The 16,394-nt window shown below is 36.4% G+C and overlaps 5 protein-coding genes across 8 annotated transcripts; 1 reads left to right on the top strand and 4 right to left on the bottom strand.

The window, feature by feature from the left end:
- Positions 1 to 647: 647 nt before the first annotated feature.
- LOC139845471 (fasciclin-like arabinogalactan protein 9) lies at positions 648 to 1,373 on the bottom strand. The gene has a single exon (XM_071835724.1). It carries the CDS (start codon positions 1,371 to 1,373, stop codon positions 648 to 650), a length of 726 nt encoding a protein of 241 aa, XP_071691825.1.
- Positions 1,374 to 3,637: 2,264 nt separating this feature from the next.
- Positions 3,638 to 5,543, bottom strand: LOC139844992 (tubulin-folding cofactor C). The gene is made up of 2 exons (XM_071835213.1): positions 5,415 to 5,543; positions 3,638 to 4,998 (listed from the first exon to the last, which is right to left on the bottom strand). Exon 2 carries the CDS (start codon positions 4,978 to 4,980, stop codon positions 3,940 to 3,942), a length of 1,041 nt encoding a protein of 346 aa, XP_071691314.1. The 5' UTR covers positions 4,981 to 4,998; positions 5,415 to 5,543; the 3' UTR covers positions 3,638 to 3,939.
- A 546-nt stretch (positions 5,544 to 6,089) lies between these two features.
- On the bottom strand, positions 6,090 to 12,890 carry LOC139839620 (uncharacterized). 4 transcript variants are annotated; one of them, XM_071829740.1, is made up of 5 exons: positions 12,690 to 12,890; positions 7,900 to 8,453; positions 7,534 to 7,689; positions 7,072 to 7,167; positions 6,090 to 6,963 (listed from the first exon to the last, which is right to left on the bottom strand). In XM_071829740.1, the coding sequence occupies exons 1-5, from the start codon at positions 12,760 to 12,762 to the stop codon at positions 6,271 to 6,273; spliced, it is 1,572 nt and encodes a 523-aa protein (XP_071685841.1). In that variant the 5' UTR covers positions 12,763 to 12,890; the 3' UTR covers positions 6,090 to 6,270. The 4 variants fall into 4 exon arrangements, with proteins under 4 accessions (XP_071685841.1, XP_071685842.1, XP_071685843.1 ...); XM_071829741.1 differs by lacking the exon at positions 12,690 to 12,890 and adding an exon at positions 8,913 to 9,762; XM_071829742.1 differs by lacking the exon at positions 12,690 to 12,890 and adding an exon at positions 8,956 to 9,762.
- On the top strand, positions 9,209 to 11,951 carry LOC139839618 (pentatricopeptide repeat-containing protein At3g62890-like). Its single transcript, XM_071829737.1, has 2 exons — positions 9,209 to 11,617; positions 11,761 to 11,951. Exon 1 carries the CDS (start codon positions 9,209 to 9,211, stop codon positions 11,606 to 11,608), a length of 2,400 nt encoding a protein of 799 aa, XP_071685838.1. The 3' UTR covers positions 11,609 to 11,617; positions 11,761 to 11,951.
- LOC139839619 (putative pentatricopeptide repeat-containing protein At1g56570) lies at positions 12,810 to 14,700 on the bottom strand. Its single transcript, XM_071829738.1, has 2 exons — positions 14,078 to 14,700; positions 12,810 to 13,988 (listed from the first exon to the last, which is right to left on the bottom strand). The coding sequence occupies exons 1-2, from the start codon at positions 14,681 to 14,683 to the stop codon at positions 12,810 to 12,812; spliced, it is 1,785 nt and encodes a 594-aa protein (XP_071685839.1). The 5' UTR covers positions 14,684 to 14,700.
- Positions 14,701 to 16,394: the final 1,694 nt, after the last annotated feature.

Below are 16,394 nucleotides of genomic sequence, written 5' to 3'. Positions count from 1 at the left end.
TAGAAATGAGGGTGAATCACGTCTATTTATAGTGTGGTGTGAGTGTAGTGGGGTGAAACGGTTGCATCGTGAACGTACACGTGTAAAAAATCGACGGTCGACGTTTTTTGCACGCGTGGGGGTTATTGTTTGCTCTACCCAATGTTGAGCGAGTGGCCTACACGCGCCTGCTCACTGTCACTTTATGTCTTGTCAGCCGAATGGGCTTCTACAGGTCGATCGTTTGTCGATCAAAAGACTTCACTTGAGTGGGGATTTCACTTTGGGATAATTTCTTAGAGATTGATGAGTTATTTTTAGGCACTTAAATCTACAGGCCAAAACTTCAAAGTCTTTAGAATTTGAGTTCAGGTGTCTTATTAATAGTATATTTAGCAACTTTAATAAATATTTATTTAATCTAACTTGTAACTATGCTCATTTAACATAACATGACATAACATATTAGTCCTAACAGTAAAGGGTACCTGGCGTGTATGCAAAACAAGACGGATGCAACATGCTATGTTTGAGTTCGTAATTATATGTCAATAATTACATCAAAATATGAAGTAATACAATGAATAAATAAAATAGAACAATGTGATTAAATAAATAAATGTTGAATAACAAATCATTAGTATTTAAATTTAAATCCCTTTACTTAATCACAAAAACGCCATAAAAAACAACACAACGCCTCCAACCAAACCTACTCCCATATCCATCCTCTTACCACCTGCATTCTTTGCCGGCGGTGATCCAGCATCCGCCGGAGCACTTGGCCCATTTGCAGGCTTCCCTGCTGGTGTCGAAGAAGAACTCTCGGGTGCCGGAGCATCACTAAATGAAGCTGGCAGCAACAATTTATCAACCGAGTAAACCGCAAAAGGAAACGCTTGTCTCAATGCATTGTTAATTTGACTCTCAACAACTCCACTTGATACATTCACTTGGTTTTGTCTAGCAGTAAAATTCAAGCCCAAACTTCCGTGGTTTGAGCCCGCTTGTGTAGGAACCGGGTTGCTGACTGTATCAAGATCATCTAAACTGTAATATTTTGGAAGAACATGGTACAACACTAGTTTCACTTGTTCCTCTTCCTTTAGCCCGTTGAGAGTGCCCGAAGGGAGGTTAAGGAAGGCGTTATCGGTTGGTGCAAGAAGAGTCATGCCTTGGTCTGAGTTGTTGAGCTGGTTAGCGAGTTGGTCAAGGACTCGGGTTTGGTTTAGGAGGCGGAGGAAGGCGGTGTATTGTCCGCCTTTGAGGAGGATGTCGGTTACATTGATTGGGCCAGCTGGGCCCGGAGCTGGGGCCGCGGGTTGGGCAAGGGTTGATGGGAGGATGAACAGGAAGTTGGTTAGGGTAAGGAAAATGATCAAATGAGAAGCCATTTTGATTGGTGAGTTGTGTATGGATAATTATGGGGTTCTTATAGGAGTTGCTAGGAATGTGGTGGAATGAGTTGGTAACATGTATAATTGTATGGAATATGTATAATAGTAGCGACTTGGTGGCATGTATAAATGTATCATCCATACAGTTATAGTTGATTGACTTGATACAATATTATTTACCATTCATTTGATTAATGTTCTTGATAATTAGAGGGCTAACTAGTTTGCCAAAATTAATGGTTGAGACCCTGATATTAAACGTTAATTTGAATTGATTACCAAGTTTCTGACATACGGAGTATTACTTTATCGTAACAACCTAATAAAGCATACAGAAATTACAGTATTTTCCATTCATTTTTTAAATTTTTTTAGAGATACAGCATTATTTTAATCGTTTCAATGACGAATTAGTTATGACTTATGACAACATGTCAACATGTGTCGTTTAGTTTTAGCCTACAACCCACCATGTTAGAACTATAACCAGTAATTTTCTTATGAATAGAAAAAAAGATCAATATAATTTCATCATAGTAGCTGCTACCTATCTTTTCATTGTTGTCAACTTGTCATCAAGTCTCCTATTCATTTTCATTTGGTGTGGCACCATTATTGATCCAACAAGTTAATCCATCTATTGTCCATCTCAAGGTTATTAACAATAAAATGCTAATCTACATCAATTTTGTGTTCATCGGATCGAGATCGAATGATCGAATAACACTCAACTATCCTATGAAGCACACCGAGTTGCATCAAATAGACACAAAACATATGCATCGGAACTTTGCATCACGTGGCATTTAGGCAAAACAAAACAGATGCAACATACCGAGTTGCCCAATGAAGCACACCACCCGGTTTCAATTCTTGGCTATGCCAAATTGTTCAAAAAGGGAGTGTGACTAGAGCGTGCGCATAATGCGCAATTCACCCAGTACCAGGTCTCGCGCTCGGGGGGCATGATTACCCAAAGTTTTACCTTCTATGGGGGAGCCAATGTGCTCGTTCATAGGAGGGTTTCCTCGCTTACCGAAAAGAAAAAAAAAGAACATATGCAACATGTGCCTGAGTAGGCCTACTAGGCAACGCATTACCCTATCAGGTCTTTGCATCAATTGAACATAAAACATACGCATCAGAACTCATATATTTATTAATTACGATTACAACAATTGGATAACAAAGTGCTTAGTTTTAAAAAGTATGATTCTATCTAATATTCACATAACCCCTATATATCATTATGATGATAGAATGAGTATTATTGCTTAGCAAATTATATAATTTTATTTTAACCAATCTTTCACAAACTCCACTTTCTATTACTCATTTATAAATTGGTCGGCTATCGCATCAAACTTCATGTTGAAAGTAACAATATGACATCATATTTAGGCAACCAAGTGATCATGCACTAAAAGTTGAAGGCATAAGGCACTTTCTTACTCTGAGTAAATGGAAACTCATGTATCAATGGCAACAACACTTGATCACTAACACACTTTAAATCTGAGTATCAACAACTCCCAATACGTAAAACACAGACCCAAAATCTCTATGTTTCCGCCAGCTGACTATGTTTAAAAGGGGTTGTTGATGACGTCAAAATCGCCTAACGTGTAGTATTTTGGAAGAAACTGGTGTAGTACGAGTGTTGCTTTCTGCCCCTGTGTTATGTGGGCAAGGCTAACTAGAAATGTGTTTGTGTTAGGCTGAGTCAACTTTATGATGGTAACAGATCAACAAAAGGAATATGTAGCCTGCAAGGCGCATATAAATCAGGGCTTCGAGATCAAGGAAGATTATATCTGTGATCTTTTTTCTTTCAAATTGATAGTTACTGCTGTTTATGCATGTTCATAGTCAATACTGTAATATTCTAGGTGGTAAGTGGCTCAAGTAGATAGGATTTTTTTAAAATCTAAATAGTCAACTAGGCTATAATGGGTTGATTTTAGAGTGGGTCGAAGCTAGTCACTGATACATCTTCATTTACTTTATCAGTCTTAGGCCCCGTTTGGCTCACGGAATCCAATGGGATTTCGGCGGAATTAGAATTGAATTTAGACACGACACGTGTCTAAATTCAATTCCAATTCCTCCATAATCCCATTGGATTTGGTGAGCCAAACGGAGCGTTACTGTATTATAGATATACAACACTGTCTGTAAGTTTGACTATTCCTAAATGTTTGTTACATTAGTACCGAGATCCACAAAAGGTTGATAATGAAAACACCTTATCAGACACATTCAAAAAACATTACCAGTGAGCAAGCAAATTGTAACATAAAGCATGTAGGAAAACATGCATCTTATCTATTCTCAATTTGAACAAATAATATGAATATAGTTAAGCAAATTATATATATATTATAAAAAACACAAGTATTCAAAATAAAATGACGGAAACTCACAAGAATACCTGATGCATACTAGTGTATGACAATAGTCATTCCTGTTTCAGACACTTGCATGCTAAACTCGCCAATTCCGGCTAAAAACACATTAAAATTACCAAAACTCGGATGCATTTGTTCCATTTAAAGTTGCAATATCAAATTTTCACTGTATCAATGCGCTGACTTTCTGGTAGAATCGACCAATTTGGTGACTGAACAGCCCGCAGCCACTGAAAATCATCCACATTTGCCCAACTCTCAGTATCATCATAAAGATTAGACTCCTTAAGATCATTCTCAATTCCATCATAACACAAACGATAAGGTGCAAATCTGACCCCAAAACTCTGCTCGATTATGGGCCGACTCCTACATCTTAGATAAAAGTCAGTCTCCTTAGCATGATGTATCCTAATCTGATGTGATGCAAGTACAAATAAACACTTTTCCACTTCTTCAATCAAGATTGAACCAAATACAGGACCAACATAAATCTTACAATTTTGCAGCCGATTTATAAACAAAGTACGAAAGCATCCCGTCAATCGAATCTCACAATTATTTAAATCTGAAAGCACAAATTCTCCAATCTCTGAACCTTTAAATTCCTTTACCAAAATTTCATTTTCTTTAGACCTGAATCCTGGAGAATCCTTAGCCTTATAACTCGACTGGTGTTCTTGATCATTCTTGTTGGTGTCTTCGGTAACGATGTTGGCGGATTCCGGTTTCTTGGCAGGTTTGTTTTTGAATGAGAATTTTTTTCGGGGTTTGACTTTGGAAGTGACAGAATCTAAGGTTTGTTTGAGGTCAGAGACGGTTTTGAGAGACGAACGGACTTCATACGGAGGTAAAAAGTAGGAGTTTTCAGCAACCAATTTTTCAAGATCGGATATAGAGACGGATATTTTCTCAAGGTCGGGTTTGAGATCTACGTTAGGGTTTGTTTCTGGAATTTGTTGAATTTGAGCGAGGGAAGACTCGATTGCTTGTTTGGAATTTGTGAAAAGTAACAGAAATGATTTGGTGGATTCAAAGGATGGATCTTGTGAGTCCGCTTTGTTGGAAACACGAGATTGGTGGAGGTTGGAGAGTCGTTCGATCATGGCAGCATGCTTGCGTTGGGTAGTTGGATCGACGGCTGGATCTAATGACATGGCATCAGTGGTGTTCGAGAGAGCCTGTTGATCATCCATTACTTTTGGAAGCTAATACTGCAGGGGCAACAAAATACGACATTACATGGTGAGATCTTACTTCATAGATTAAAATAAATTTCAAAACTATCTCGTAAAAGTTGAGAACTGACATAATATAATTTTTTAGTTATTTTTTCGGCGAAAAATAAAACTATATATCAGTCACCAAAACCCTCGAATCATAATTTTCATCACAACTTGCAGAAGAAAAATAACTCCCAAAATTAAAAGAATTAATCAAATGTTGAGTAGAGCAAGAATCGTATTCGGCGTTTTATTATCAAACACGATTATAAATGCACCAATTCACACCATAATCAAATCGAATCCAATTATTAATAATAACCTAGTTATCCAGAAGAACTAGATACAGTATGAATAGCAGTCGTATAAATAAATAAATTAAGAAAAATGGTTAGGTATTTACATACCGTGTTATCGTCTCCGAGAGAAACGAGATTCGAATTGCCGTAATCGGTGATCAGTTGAAAGTATACACTGATTGCGTCTTACCAAGCAGTAGAACTGGAAACAAACAATAAAAGAGACCTGCAGTTCTCTGATCTCGTTGTGAATGAACAAGTGAGCGAGCTGCAATTTTTAATTTTGGGCTCATTGACGATATGGGCTGAAATATTAAGCCTAGTTGGGCTTATTAAAAGTAATTGTAGATAAATTATAAAGTATAGACTAGTAGACCAGATAAACATACTAAGAAGGATCAGTTGCTCAAAAACGATATCTACTCAAAGTGTCATTTTTTGCTCAAAAGTTTCAATTCAAGTCATAATAATTCCAAGAAATAATTTGTTTCGTGTTAGTTACTTCTAACTCTTAACTTGTGAATTAATTTTAGCAATTAAATTGAGTACGAGGTTATCCAAAATTTTAAAATTAGACTGGTTCAGGGAACATTTCTTCAAAACGATAGTTATTTGCTAAAATAACATGGATAAATTTGCACTCAAAATCAATCCATGATTTCCAATCATATTTTGGTAGTTGGTGGTCACTCCATCATCAGTTTGTAAACTTGAAAGTTGAAACACTACAAAATAATTTTTAGACAATAGCTGAGATTGGCGAAATGTGAATAGATATAGATGCACCACATAATTAAACCAATAGATTATAATTAACATGTCATTACAGAAACCAAAACGAAGTTTGCTACTAATCCTACTGTTGTTCCATGCAACACAAAATCAAATTCTACTTAAGCTTTTGACTTTTTTTTTTTTTTTTTCTTTTAATTATGTACTAAGAAAAGGAAAAGGCATCTCATACTTACTCGAACTTGAAATTTTCCCTAATTCTTTCCCATTTGGAAGAAAGTTCTTTCATGTTATCAGTAGCAACATCACTCTGCAACTTGACAGTTACCATCTCATGAAGAAGCTTCTTTGCTTCATCAATCGAGATCTTGCTCTGGTCAAACAAATCACACTTCTGTTTAATCAAACCTTCTCGGATCAATTCTTTTTCACGTAATTGAGCTTTTAACTCAAGTATATCTGCATCCACTTTAGCTATTTTAGACTCAAATTCCACGTCTTTCTCCTGCCATACCTGCAACACCTCAAGATTGTTTTCTTGCTGCGCTTCCAACACAATATTGGTCTCAACAATTTTATGCCAAGTTGTCCAGTTTTTGCAGGCCGATTCGAATTCAGTATTGAGGGTTTCAATAACTTTGCCTTGGAACCTTGGAAGCTTGTGGAGGTTTTTGATCAAAATACTGATACAAGATTTGACATTTTGTTCATCTGGTGATCCTATAATAGTTTCGAAGTCTTTTTTCAAAAGTTTGGTAAGGTTTTGTTTTGCGTTTTCGGCTTCTTGATCAAGAGGATTGCCTTGAGGAGTGTAGAAACTGTTCGGTGAAGTTAGCACCGAAAGTACAGATGAAACTTCCTTCAATTCTGAACATATGTCTTCAGGAAGAATCGAAATTTCAGTTTGTTGGGTAGGTTTCTGGATCTACAGAAAGTATAATTACTTCAAAAATAATATGACATGGTAGATCTCATCAGCTATTATCTTCTAGATTGTTCGTTATGAGTTAAAAGACATCATCAAAAATATTACCTGATCTTCAAAATTCTCATTTCCAGCAGCAGATTGATCATCAACCTCAACTTTAATAACCACTTCTCCATTTTCACATGGTGGGGGCATTTGATCCTGGAGGAAAGTTAAAATGATGAGAACGTGCAAAAAATATGATAATTGTAAATTAAAATTATCCACTCCAGCATTAATCTCTATTAAGTCACTATGGTTAGTAACCAAACGGACCATTACAATTTTAGCTCTTTACCAGTTAGACAACTCGCAAGCTTAGTATTTGGTTTATGAATCCGACAAACTACATGATTAATTCAACAAACTGAACATTCTGGTGCAGGTCTACTTTAATAGGTCACTGAAATTTAGCATACCATTATTAAGGAGATTGCATTATATAACAGGAAAGATACGCACATACACAAACACACGTACACACGCGCACACTCACACATATATACATAAATCGAGAGAGAGAGAGACCTGATTCGCATCAGCATGTGTATCTGGAGTCTCATTTGCTACAGCACTCCCATTCTCAGCCACATCCTCACCAACCTTCTCAGAACGATCAACAATTTGATCATCCCATTCGATTTTAACTGGCGCTGCGCTAGACACTAGATCTGGACCGTTCTCCTGGAATAGTCAAGTCCACATTTTGATAAGCAAAAGATAAAGAAAAGGGTCATAAGGTAAAAAAAAACAATACCACTGCCCATTAGTGTAAACTAAGTTAGGATGGCATGTAAATTGCAATGTCCAGTCTCGTTTATGACTGGTATGACTACACCCTCTTTACTTTATGACTAGAATAAGAAAAAATAACTACAGAACTTAGAAATAAACCTTAGGACGATGAGGCTTTGCCCTGCGAGCAATTTCATCTTCATAACACTTGATAGCTTCCTTAATAGCCATGGCCTTATGCGGCAACTTCTGCTCAAGAAGTCCAACATTTCGCTTATACTTCCAAATAAACTCAACCAATTCCCTATCTGTCTTGCCATGGAGGTTATCCACCATAGCAGACTTCAATTTATTCGCTGAAGCCTCATCAGATACCTCATCACGAGACTTGCACTTCAACTTTTTGGCTGACCTAGCCTCATCTGACAGCTTGTCACTGGAGCTAGGAGTTTTTGTCCCCGGGATGACCTGGAGTGGGGTTGCTTGAGATATCGGTTGTCGACAACACTTACGTAAGTGCCTTCTCAATGTTGATGTACCTGAAGTTGGTGCCAAATTGTAAACTGTGTTACACTTGGTGCACTTTGTTTTTGGTAGACCATCTTCCCCAATAATCTTCTCAAAATACTCCCACACAAAAGCTCGTGCGCGTCTCTTATTACCCCAAGATTCTTCAATATCTTGGTCAGGACTAATACAATCAGCTGACATATCTGAATGAGATAAAGACAAATTTAGCACCAGTGACCAGGGGAATATATAGTTTGACAAAGTACATACTGTTAAGCACATTCATATTGTAGAACACTTGTAGATTGTAGTGATCAGGGCAAACCAAAATGTATCACTAAACATCCTTCAAACTCACTAATTAATCATATAATTAGCATTTCTATTTCTATAGCACGAGAAGAGCTAGGGTTAACCTCAAATTACACCTAATCTGAAATTCATAGAACCATTTCCTTACTACAATTGGTCATATCATACTGATTTGAGCTTGTGGACTTCACTTGATTATAATTAAAATCGTTAGAAACAAAATCTAAAAATAGCTACGTCAAATTCAAATAATAAATCCTCACATTTTACACGTCAAAATTGACACAAATTATTGCAGGCAGTAGAGATTACCAAAACACAAAATCGAGGATTATAATAAATTTTTTTACCTCAATTCCTGAATCGATCAGTGGTAAAATTGAAGAAATTTACCGGTGACGGTAATCGGAAGTCGTAAGTAATCAGTCAGTCTTCCGTCGTCATGCGAAGAAGAACGACCCAACAATAACGTGGTTTGCCGTCTTTAGGAATAAAAATAGTTAAACGGTGAAATTTGGAAAAAAGGTAGCGCGTCAACGCGCGTGTAACGTTCTTATTAGGGCCTCACTTTTTTTTTCAAGGTCTTTATTTGCTCTTTTGCTGCTGTACTTAAAAATCAGTTTTTTTTTTTTTTTTTTTTCCTAATATGACGCCTGCAAAACTGATAAAATCAACTTATTCAAGTTACAAATATTTGCATAAAACAACAACAATAAATCAATCAATCTTAGACAGCTTTTTGTTTAAATGTCAAAACTTGAAGCATTTCAATCAGATTCTTTCTCAAATGATACTCACTGGTTTCATCAAAGACACATATGCAGCAAGTAGGATCATCAAGTTCTCTACTTCTCAATCAATCATTACTAATAATGTTGATTACTCTCGTAAAATATTCAATCACATCGAAAACGTAAATTCGTTTACTTATAACACCATGATGCGTGCTTATTTGCAGACAAATAATCTGAAAGAAACCATTTTTCTATATGAGTTGATGTTTAAGAATAAGGACAGTGTTAATGTATATCCAGATGGTTACACGTACCCTTTGTTAGTTGAAGCGTGTATCGCTGGGTGTTCGATTTTTGAGGGGAAAGAGATACATGATCATGTGGTGAAAATGGGATTTGATTCGGATATTTATGTGCGAAACAATTTGATTAATATGTATGCGGTTTGTGGTGATTTAATGGATGCACGCAAGGTGTTTGATGAAAGTCCTGTGAGAGATTCGGTGTCTTGGAATTCGATTTTGGCAGGGTATGTTCAGATGGGTAATGTTGAAGAAGCAAAGTTGATATTTGATCAGATGCCTAACAAGAATGTAATTGCCTCGAATTCGATGATTGTGTTATTTGGTCAGTGTGGCCGTATCGATGAAGCTTACCAGCTGTTTGCTGACATGAAAGATAAGGATATCGTTACGTGGACTGCGATGATTAGTTGTTATGAGAAAATCGGCATGTATCATGAGGCTTTGGTTATGTTTATGGAAATGAATGGATTAGGAATCAAGATTGATGATGTTGTAGTGATTAGTGTTCTTTCTGCATGTGCTCGTTCATCGGCTGTTATAACCGGTTTATCTATTCATGGGTTAGTTATAAAAGAAGGAACTTCATCTTATATCAACATCCAAAATGCATTGATCAAACTGTATTCAGATTGTGGAGATATAGCAGGTGCAGAGAAACTCTTTAATTCAAGCTCACACGTTGATATTTTTTCTTGGAACTCTATGATATCTGGCTATTCAAAATGTGGCACAATCATGAAAGCCAGAGAAGTGTTTAATTCGATGCCTGAAAAGGATGTTGTATCATGGAGTGCACTAATATCTGGCCACAAGCAACTCGGTCTATTCGATGAAACTATAGCGTTGTTTCAGGAGATGATGCTCGATGGAAGAATTAAGCCTGATGAGACCATACTCGTTAGTGTGATCTCAGCGTGCACCCATTTATCTGCTCTTGAGCAAGGTACATGGGTTCATGCTTACATAAAAAGGAATGGGTTAGAGTTCAATTCTATTCTTGGTACTACCCTTATAGACATGTACATGAAGCTAGGGTGCGTTGAAAGTGCACAAGAGGTCTTCTATAAAATGGAGAATAAAGGAGTTTCGTCTTGGAATGCTCTGATTGACGGGTTTACAATGAATGGACAAGTGGATAAATCGCTTCAAACGTTTTCGGAAATGAAAAGATCGGGTGTAGTTCCTAATGAAATAACGTTTGTGGCGGTTCTTGGTGCTTGTCGCCACATGGGGTTGGTCCAAGAGGGGCGTGAATACTTTAATTCTATGATCAATGTACACAACATAGAGCCTAATATTAAACATTATGGATGCATGGTTGATCTACTTGGGCGTGCAGGGTTGCTAAAAGAAGCTGAAGAACTAATTGATAGTATGCCTATGGCACCAGATGTTGCTACATGGGGTGCGTTGCTCGGTGCTTGTAAGAAACATGGTGCTAATGAAATGGGAGAGAAAGTTGGGTTGAAGCTCATTGAGCTTCAACCCAAGCATGATGGGTTTCATGTATTGTTATCAAATATATATGCTTCAAAAGGAAATTGGGATAATGTGGCAGAAATAAGAGGAACTATGATACAAAATAGTGTTGTCAAAACGCCTGGTTGCAGCATAATTGAAGCCAACGGTGTAGTGCATGAATTTCTAGCAGGAGATAAAGCACACCCTCAAATTCATGAAATTGAGGAAATGTTGAATACAATAACTGAAAGAGTGAAATTAATTGGCTATTTTCCAGACACAAATGAGGTTTCTTTTGACATTGATGATGAAGAGAAGGAAACAAACCTTTTTAGGCATAGTGAAAAGCTTGCAATTGCTTTTGGGTTAATGGCGATTAATCCTCCAACTCCTATTAGAATAATGAAGAATTTACGTATATGTAATGATTGCCATGCAATGGCAAAGTTTGTCTCCAAAGCATTTAACCGTGAAATTGTGGTGAGGGATCGACATCTCTTTCACCACTTCAAGCAAGGTTCTTGTTCATGTATGGAATATTGGTAGTCAATACAGGTAGTAATTTTGACCCATTAACTTGATAAATTCAATGTATGTTTTGTCCCCCAGTGAGTCATATACTTTTGTAACCATATTGTACATTTTACTTATTTATAAGAAGTATAAAATTTGGACTAATAGTGTTGGGAAACTATCAGGTTATGTGCTTGGTACCTTGGTTCAAAACATGTCTGAAACAAGGGGGCTGGCTTGGTTTGGAAAATGTTGGGTTATGAAGCATTTTGGTAACTATCCTTTCTCAGTCATAAGCTTTAAATATTATGCCACTCATGAAATTAGTCAGGGCTAAAGTGAAATTCTGTGTTTCAGTAATATTTCTCTTTAACCTCAATCCAATTCTGGTATCAACTCTCTCTACAGATAGGCTTTAATGAGTAGGCAAAAATTGTCATCCCCTTTCATATTCAAATTTTGTTAATGTTCTTTCACCATCCCTTAAAATGTTTTACTTCAAGCCAAATTTGAAAGTGTATATCTTTTCTACTCTTTGCTGAAAGCTATTTATCGCAAGGTTTTTAGTTTTGATAAAGTAGAATCTTTTAACACAAAACGAGTAAACAAGTTGACCTAATATCACATGCTTAAGCAACAAGGGGATTAGTTGTATTGAACTACTCATAACCTTAATGATGGTTTCGAATATTAACTAAACTTGCCAATCATCAAATCTCAGCGTTAATAGGTTTCTTGGACGACAAATGCAGAGATAAGTTATCATTTGTAAAAAAATAATGAGACGTTTACATTCTAAAAACAGAGAAGAAACTTAGCAGTAGGCATGGACAAAAAGGAAGGCTTGGAATCAAGTATTAACAGTACACAGTAAGGACTGTATATATATGTCATCAGGTAAAAAAAAAAAAAAAATATATAGTTAACTCTTTATACTTTTATAGGGGTAACTTTCGTCAGTTATGTAAAAATAATTACTCGCAAGACATTAACTATTAACTACTCCGTATATGAAAGTATAAGAATGTGTGTATTTGACTATAAGCAGTAAATGTTGAATCTAAAAGTTACCAACCTTGACAAAGAAAGATCAAGAGCTTATAGGAAAACTGACCAGTGTGTGCTTTTAAAAGATCAATGGATAATCCCAATACAATTAGGCTAAAGGCTCTGTGACTAACAATCATTTATAATGTAATCCGTATAATATGTGACTTCTAAATTCTAATGCTCCCTAAGATGCAACCTGAGGGACATGGATTCGGTCAACCATGTGCTGACCCAACACTCTAAGAACTTGGAATACCGGCTCAATTCGAGAACCACCACCATCTCCAGCAACAAAACTATAGACCTGGTCATGTATTTCTACCCAACTCCTACCAGCAACTTTCTTATTCCCCGATCTATTTACCAATTTCCTCATTTTGGCTCGATCATCCCATTTACCTTCAGCAGCATACATATTTGCCAACAACACATAAATTCCTGTCTTTTTAGGCCTTAAATCTAATATATGTTTCATATTCCCCATAATGGGCTGCCCGTGTGCTCTGCATGCTCCAAGAAACGCTGCCCAAACAGATTCATCCGGTTTAAAAGGCAAAGTCTGTATCATATCATATGCTTCCTTCAACCTTCCACCACGCCCAAACATATCAATAACACACGCATAAATTTCTTGATTCGGGATAATTTTATATTCACTAGTCATCAACTTAAAGTAACTTAACCCCTGGTCAACAAGCCCAGCATGACTGCAAGCCGTAAGTACTGCCATGAACACGATTGTATCTGGTTTTACACCTGAACTCACCATCTCGTTGAATAACTCAACAGCCTCGTTACCACGTCCATGGCTCCCGTATCCAATCATCATTGAAGTCCATGAAACCAGATCCCGAGAAGACATAATATCAAACATCCTTTTAGAATCTTCAATGCTTCCAGACTTCGCATACATGTCGATTAAAGAATTTGCTAATGGCACGTTTTCTTCAAGACCTCTCTTGAAGATCCCACAATGAATCTGTCGACCGCATGCCAAAACTGATAAATTAGTACAAGCCGCTACAACACTGGAATATGTGAAGCAATTTGGAGTACACCCTTGTAATTCCATTTGCAAAAACAAGTGCAAAGACTTCAATGGATCAGGCTTCTCGTATCCTGCTATTAACGTGTTCCATGTTACATCGTCTCGTTCATTCATTTCGTTAAAGCACAGTTCTGCTTCATGAAAACAATTACACTTGCAATACATGTCAAGCACAGAGTTCTGTACGGGAGTATTAAGATTGAACCCGTGTTTGAACACTGATGCATGCATTTGCGAGCCGTAACAATGAGATCCAACTCCTGCACACGCCCTGATTGCAATAGAGAAAGTATAAGGGCTTTGTTCAGCTTCCTCCTGTATAAAAAAGTTGAATGAAATATAAATAATTAGTCTTGAAAATCAACACTGAACTGGGACAATAATGTTGGTTACATACTACATACCTTAAACATTTGTCGAAATACTTCAAGGGCTGCAAGCCCATTATCTCTATGAGTGAATCCAGTTATGAGTGTAGTCCAAGACACTTGATTCTTCACTTGAATTTGTCCAAACAAGGAACATGCATGCTCCATACTGATACAACAAGTAGCATACATGTCCAAAAGTGCATTATCAACATAAACGCTACTACCAACAAATCCATGCTTCAAAGCGAGCCCATGACATGAAGCGCCACAACAAAGCGACTTCATGCCTTTACAAGCTTTCAAAACACTTGAAAAGGTGAAGGCATTCGGGTCGTCCACGCTTTCCCTCGTCATATCTTTGAACGTCATCCATGCAAGGTTGTGACGGTTGATTGCTGCGTAACCAGAAATCATGGCCGTCCATGCAACAACGTCTCGGTCAGGCATTTCATCGAACAGTTGGCGAGCATGATTAAGTAGCCCATTATCAAAGTAAGCCTTGATCAGATTTGTGGATGTTTTGGCGGCAAAATTTGGTTGTAACTGAGGTGAGGCTGATTGATGTTTGCAATTTTGGGTCCAGTCAATAGCGTTACGGAAGACTGCAGGGATTTGATTGGGTAGTCTTTTATAACTCATGGTTGTAGTTTTTATATTCCCATGCTGAACCAATTTTACGATAACAACAGTTTATTAAAAAGACTGATGTACTTATTGTACTATAATAAATGGGGATTAATAATGTCCAATCTTTTACCCATGAGATGTCTTGACCAAAGGGACCTTCGGAGTCAATTGGTTCGAAGTCAATTGGTTCAATGAGAAATGTTAAAAATTTATGTGATGTTCAATGAGAAATGTTTCAATTGTCATGTCTCTTCGTTTCATCGTCTTAAGTGCCTTTGTGTGGTGGTGTTAGTTTAGTTGGCTTCGGTTTCTAGCTCGTATTTTTTCGTAGATAATGGTTTGTTTTAATTGATTCTTTTAGCGTTGTTTTGTTGTGTTTATAGTTAGGGCTGGTTAGTTTGCATCGATTAGATTGTTTGTAGTGCCTTACGTTGTTTTCATTTTGGTTTTTTTTATCAATCGATGAAAGTTTCTCGTTCTAATAAAGCTTTTTATTTATTCGCAAAGAGATAGAATAAAATAAGATGTCTTAAAGGACGATAATATTTCGAAAATTATACAATTTTTTTTTTATTTTTTTTTGGTACAAACTTACATTGACGTAGTCAAATTATTGTGAAGAAATACATTCATATATTGGAAGTATTGTAATTTGTAATTGATTATTGATGATGATAAACAAAAAAAAAAAAAAAAAAAAAAAAAAAAAAAAAAAAAGATACACGAATGTGAAAAGAAGTGATGCTCACCTATGTGTGTTATATAACCTGTAGCTCCAACAAGGTGAGGGTTTGCCACACCGGACCCATTTTTATTTGTAGTAAAGTGTTTTCATTAAATGTTTGTTGTATGCACTTGGTCACAACAACAATTGTGTTTGTTTGAATGCGCATTATTACATCTTATAATTTGGTATATGCATTTTGTAGTTCACGTAGTTTTGGTACTCTACATCAAGTGTTAGTAGGCATTCATTATTGTAATTTAAAAAAAGAAATTCTTATTTTTTGCGAAATTGAATTAATAGACTACATGTATAGACTAAATGTATTTAGGCAAAATATGGATACTTTTAGGTAAAATATAGATGTTTTGTGTAAATTATGAAAGTTTTTTGGTAAAACACCATGGGGAATCAAAAAATTCAATATTTTTGCACTAAAATTTTCAAATCCACTTGGGGCGGGTGTCTCCGCTTGTCCCTTACTACTTCTGCCCCTGGTAGGAGCATAAACTGAAACATTCGAGAACTACAAAGATAGTTATTAAATCGTTAACACCGCATAAAAACGTTCCTCTAATGGTAGTTGTTAATACGAACAAAAGAAACTCTGTTATAGCAATTTTATACATTCAATGGACCGTATGGATAAAGGAATACATAGAGTTGAACATAGCAAAATAAAAAATTGGAAGATTTCATTGAAATTGTTTGTTTGAAAATTTCGCGAAAAACTAATAATGGGTTCATCCCTCCATCGAAATAATAGGGCCGTTATGCTCATTATTAACAAATTTGATTTGTTAGTATAGTACAAATGCTCCCATTACCAGTTCTTTTCTTTTTGTTATCCTTTTTTCACGTATTTCGTAAAATAGTTGACTGCTTCATGCATATTATTCGATTGATTCATCGGTAACAGAAAAGTTTTAAATAACTTCTACTTGTGAAAGAGGCTATACTGACTGAAAAAACTGCATCTTTAGAAAATTCATATCAATC

This window comes from Rutidosis leptorrhynchoides, chromosome 4, assembly GCF_046630445.1.
Source record: "Rutidosis leptorrhynchoides isolate AG116_Rl617_1_P2 chromosome 4, CSIRO_AGI_Rlap_v1, whole genome shotgun sequence".
Classification (NCBI taxonomy): domain Eukaryota; kingdom Viridiplantae; phylum Streptophyta; class Magnoliopsida; order Asterales; family Asteraceae; genus Rutidosis; species Rutidosis leptorrhynchoides.
This window is presented reverse-complemented; position numbering and strand designations above follow the sequence as displayed.

Bases quoted from the DNA above. Each gene is read 5' to 3' on its own strand.
- LOC139839618 (XM_071829737.1), top strand. From the start codon at position 9,209: ATGACGCCTGCAAAACTGATAAAATCAACTTATTCAAGTTACAAATAT.
- LOC139839619 (XM_071829738.1), bottom strand. From the start codon at position 14,683: ATGAGTTATAAAAGACTACCCAATCAAATCCCTGCAGTCTTCCGTAAC. The intron at 13,989-14,077 runs GTATGTAGTATG...TTTTTTATACAG, and splicing joins TATTTCGACAAATGTTTAAG to GAGGAAGCTGAACAAAGCCC.
- LOC139844992 (XM_071835213.1), bottom strand. From the start codon at position 4,980: ATGGATGATCAACAGGCTCTCTCGAACACCACTGATGCCATGTCATTA.
- LOC139845471 (XM_071835724.1), bottom strand. From the start codon at position 1,373: ATGGCTTCTCATTTGATCATTTTCCTTACCCTAACCAACTTCCTGTTC.
- LOC139839620 (XM_071829739.1), bottom strand. From the start codon at position 8,532: ATGTGCTTAACAGTATGTACTTTGTCAAACTATATATTCCCCTGGTCA. The intron at 7,690-7,899 runs GTTTATTTCTAA...TGACTATTCCAG, and splicing joins CAAAGCCTCATCGTCCTAAG to GAGAACGGTCCAGATCTAGT. The intron at 6,964-7,071 runs GTAATATTTTTG...TACTTTCTGTAG, and splicing joins ATGAGAATTTTGAAGATCAG to ATCCAGAAACCTACCCAACA.